The 3,257-nt window shown below is 43.2% G+C and overlaps 1 protein-coding gene across 1 annotated transcript; it reads right to left on the bottom strand.

The window, feature by feature from the left end:
* Positions 1–1,974: 1,974 nt before the first annotated feature.
* On the bottom strand, positions 1,975–2,940 carry LOC135884582 (olfactory receptor 52P1-like). Its single transcript, XM_065412008.1, has one exon. The coding sequence runs from the start codon at positions 2,911–2,913 to the stop codon at positions 1,975–1,977; it is 939 nt and encodes a 312-aa protein (XP_065268080.1). The 5' UTR covers positions 2,914–2,940.
* Between the last annotated feature and the right edge of the window lie 317 nt (positions 2,941–3,257).

Below are 3,257 nucleotides of genomic sequence, written 5' to 3'. Positions count from 1 at the left end.
CCTTTTTTCCTGTGAGGCTGGGCTGGGTTTGTCCCATAGATGCCCGGATGAGGTGTGAACTGCCCTTCTGCTCTTGGGGAGTTTTGTTTGGGCCTGTTTTAAATTATGAATTTATAAAATTATTATGAAATTATAACCTATAACATTTTTAATTAATATCTCCTAGAACTGGAAGGGACCTTGAAAGGTCATTGAGTCCAGCCCCCTACCTTCACTAGCTGGACCAAGTACTGATTTTACCCCAGATCCTTAAGTGGTCCCCTTAAGGATTGAACTCACAACTCTGGGTTTAGCAGGCTAATGCTCAAACCACTGAGCCATCCCTCTGCCCCCCACTAACATTGCTATAACATTACTGTAACAACAATTACTATAACACCACTAAAACAACAACGCTCAGTACATCATGAGCCTTCCAAAGACACCCAAAATGACATAAAATGATTGTGTGGTATCCAATGCAAAGTTTAAGTATGAACATGGGGGTGCTGGGTGTTTCCCCGAGGTACAGAGCATCACAGTCTCCCACTACCAGGTCTTCAGGGAAGAGTGTGAGTATGCTAGTTTAAGTAGTCTTTAAGAATAGGGATGTTACCAGCAGGGGTCATTAAATTATATTACTTCTTTGTGACTCTGTGTTTTATATCTTTGATTATTTTTTCATTCATTTTAATAAAGATCTTAACATTCTGGTATTGTCCTCAGTTTAAGTCTCCTTGGCACACACAACCCGAGGGTCTGCTCACCTAATTGAACTCCGAATTTTCTAACCCTGTAGCCTGAATTGGGCCAAGAATCTAAATCTATTCTGATCAGATTATTGACAAACCATAATTAAAGTAGCCCATAAATTGAGGTCACCAATATACACCCTAACATGAATGTTTTCTAAAAGTGTTGTTTTTATCAAGTCCATTTGAGAAAACAGTCTTTCAACTGCAGCATTGCTAAAAGGTAGTGGCAGCAACAAAAGAGCAAATAAGCAAAATTCACTGAAGTCTTTGTCCTCAGCGGCATCAATGTGTTCGAGAACTTCAACGCAAACATGCTCAACTTGATTGTCCTGAGTATGAGGCCAGTGAACCATAAACAAAACTCTCCACTGCTGCTCCAACTGTCCAAGGTCTCCACAAAACAATGGCAAAAATGAGAGAGTTCCTAATCTACGTCATGAAAGATTTAGTCTTGCAAGCAATTCAATCACCAGGATGTTTGGTGGCAATCCCTGTTTCATCTGTTTCACAAACTCTTGACATCTTTGACAACAGGAATGGGTAGTGTGTGTTTTGAAAGATCCACCTGAAAGTGATTCCAAAATCGACTGTATAAAGCGGTAAGTAATTTGACACAAAGGTGATGTTGTAGTTTAACACAGCAGTCCCATTATCAAAAATGCACAGTTTCACATCTCTCACCAATAAGCTTTAGTAAAATCTCCTCAATTCCTGCAGCAGCATTTGTGTATTAGCACTTTCAAACTGAAACACTTGCTTTATCATCCAGGCTTCCTGAAGTATTTGATCGACAAAAATCAGGCAAATTTAGTTCACGAGATCACTGCATATATGATAAAGAAGTTCAGCATTTTTAGTTTGTTTATTTGTCTTGGCTATCAAAAACAGTAGCTTCCATTTGTCACACAGGGACTAATGAAAAACCACCTTGCTTCAGAAAGCTGCAGTATCTTCTTGTGGTCTGTAAGTCATAGAAAGTCTGAATGAGAGGGTATCTAGGGTTGGGGGCTGATGGGTGATGCTGAAAGAGGTCAGGTGATGGTCAGACAGAGGGAACTCAGCAATGCAGAGAGTAGTGCTTGGTGATGGAGAGATAATACATTAGGTGTGAGGAATTTCTGAGACTGTGAACTTCCACAATGCTGAGCTCAGTCAAACCAGGACAGAGAACGCTTGATTAATGAGGAGATATCCTTTCCCCTTCTTGTCAGACAGGATTAAAGTCAATGGCCCATGGTGATCACATTCTGCAGATGTATTTGACCACTTTGTCACGAAGCTCTTTGGTTTTGACCCCATAAATGATAGGGTTGAGCATGGGGGGGATGAGAAAATAGAGGTTGGCCAAGATGATATGAACATGGGGAGCGATGCCCTGACCGAACTCATATGTCAGGCTAGAGAAGAGCAAGGGAGTATAAGATGTCAGCATCACACAGATGTGGGCTGTGCAGGTGTTGAAGGCTTTCTGGTGGGCTTCCTTATGGGAGATTCTGAAGACTGCCTTAATGATCAGACCATAGGACAGGGCAATGAGTGTCAGGTCTAACCCCATGATTACAAACAATATCACCAAGCAGTATGTCCTGTTGACTGTGATGTCCCCACACGACATCTTTGCCACAGCTATGTGGTCGCAGTGCGTGTGGGGGATAATGCGGTTCGCACAGAATGGCTGCCCGCTCAGGAGCAGGGGCGCAGGCAAAACGAAGACAACAGCTCTTATCATACCCACTAGTCCTAGCTTAGCTATCCGTGTGTTGGTGAGGATGGTGGTGTATCTCAGGGGGTTACATATGGCAACGTAGCGATCGAAGGCCATTGTCACAAGGACGGCTGAGTGCATAACAGAAACCGCATGAAGGAAGAACATCTGGGTGAGGCAGCCACCCACAGTAATGCCTTTCCAATTGAACCAAAATATACACAGGGCTTTTGGCATGACAGACGTAGACGTGCCAATGTCTGTGAGCGCCAGCATGCAGAGCAGCAGGTACATCGGCTTGTGCAGGGACTTCTCTTTCCCTACAACATACAGAACAGTGAAATTTCCCAACAGGCCTATAATGTAGAACATAGACAAAGGGATGGAAATCAGGACATGGGCAGCTTCCAGGCCAGGGATGCCCATTAGGATGAATGTTGAAGGGTCAGAGGGGGTGAGGTTGAAAGATGCCATGACGTGGTCAATACGTCGATCAGGCTCAGAAATGCTCCAGGTGTCTGCGAAGGGAGAGAAACACAGTGATGGGGATTACACATGTTGTAACAAGTAGTACAGTAAATATTTCATAGTTATCAACAATCTAGAAAGGGGCACAAACAGTGAGGTGGCAACATTTACAGATGGCACCAGATTATTGAGGTCATAGTCAAGTCCAGAGAAGTTCTCAGAAGGAACTAACCAAGCCAGGTGAATGAGCAGCATGATGGCAGATGAACTTTGATGTCAATAACTGCAACGTGTATGCCCATTGAGGGAAAAACTTCAACTCCTCAAATGTCTTACAAGGTTCTAATTTA

This window comes from Emys orbicularis, chromosome 1 (genome assembly GCF_028017835.1).
Source record: "Emys orbicularis isolate rEmyOrb1 chromosome 1, rEmyOrb1.hap1, whole genome shotgun sequence".
In the NCBI taxonomy this organism is placed as follows: Eukaryota; Metazoa; Chordata; order Testudines; family Emydidae; genus Emys; species Emys orbicularis.
The sequence above is the reverse complement of the archived record's forward strand: the minus strand, read 5'-3'. Positions and strand labels throughout refer to the sequence as shown.

What these genes read in the sequence shown, in the direction of transcription:
- LOC135884582 (XM_065412008.1), bottom strand. Translation starts at nt 2,913, where the DNA reads ATGGCATCTTTCAACCTCACCCCCTCTGACCCTTCAACATTCATCCTA.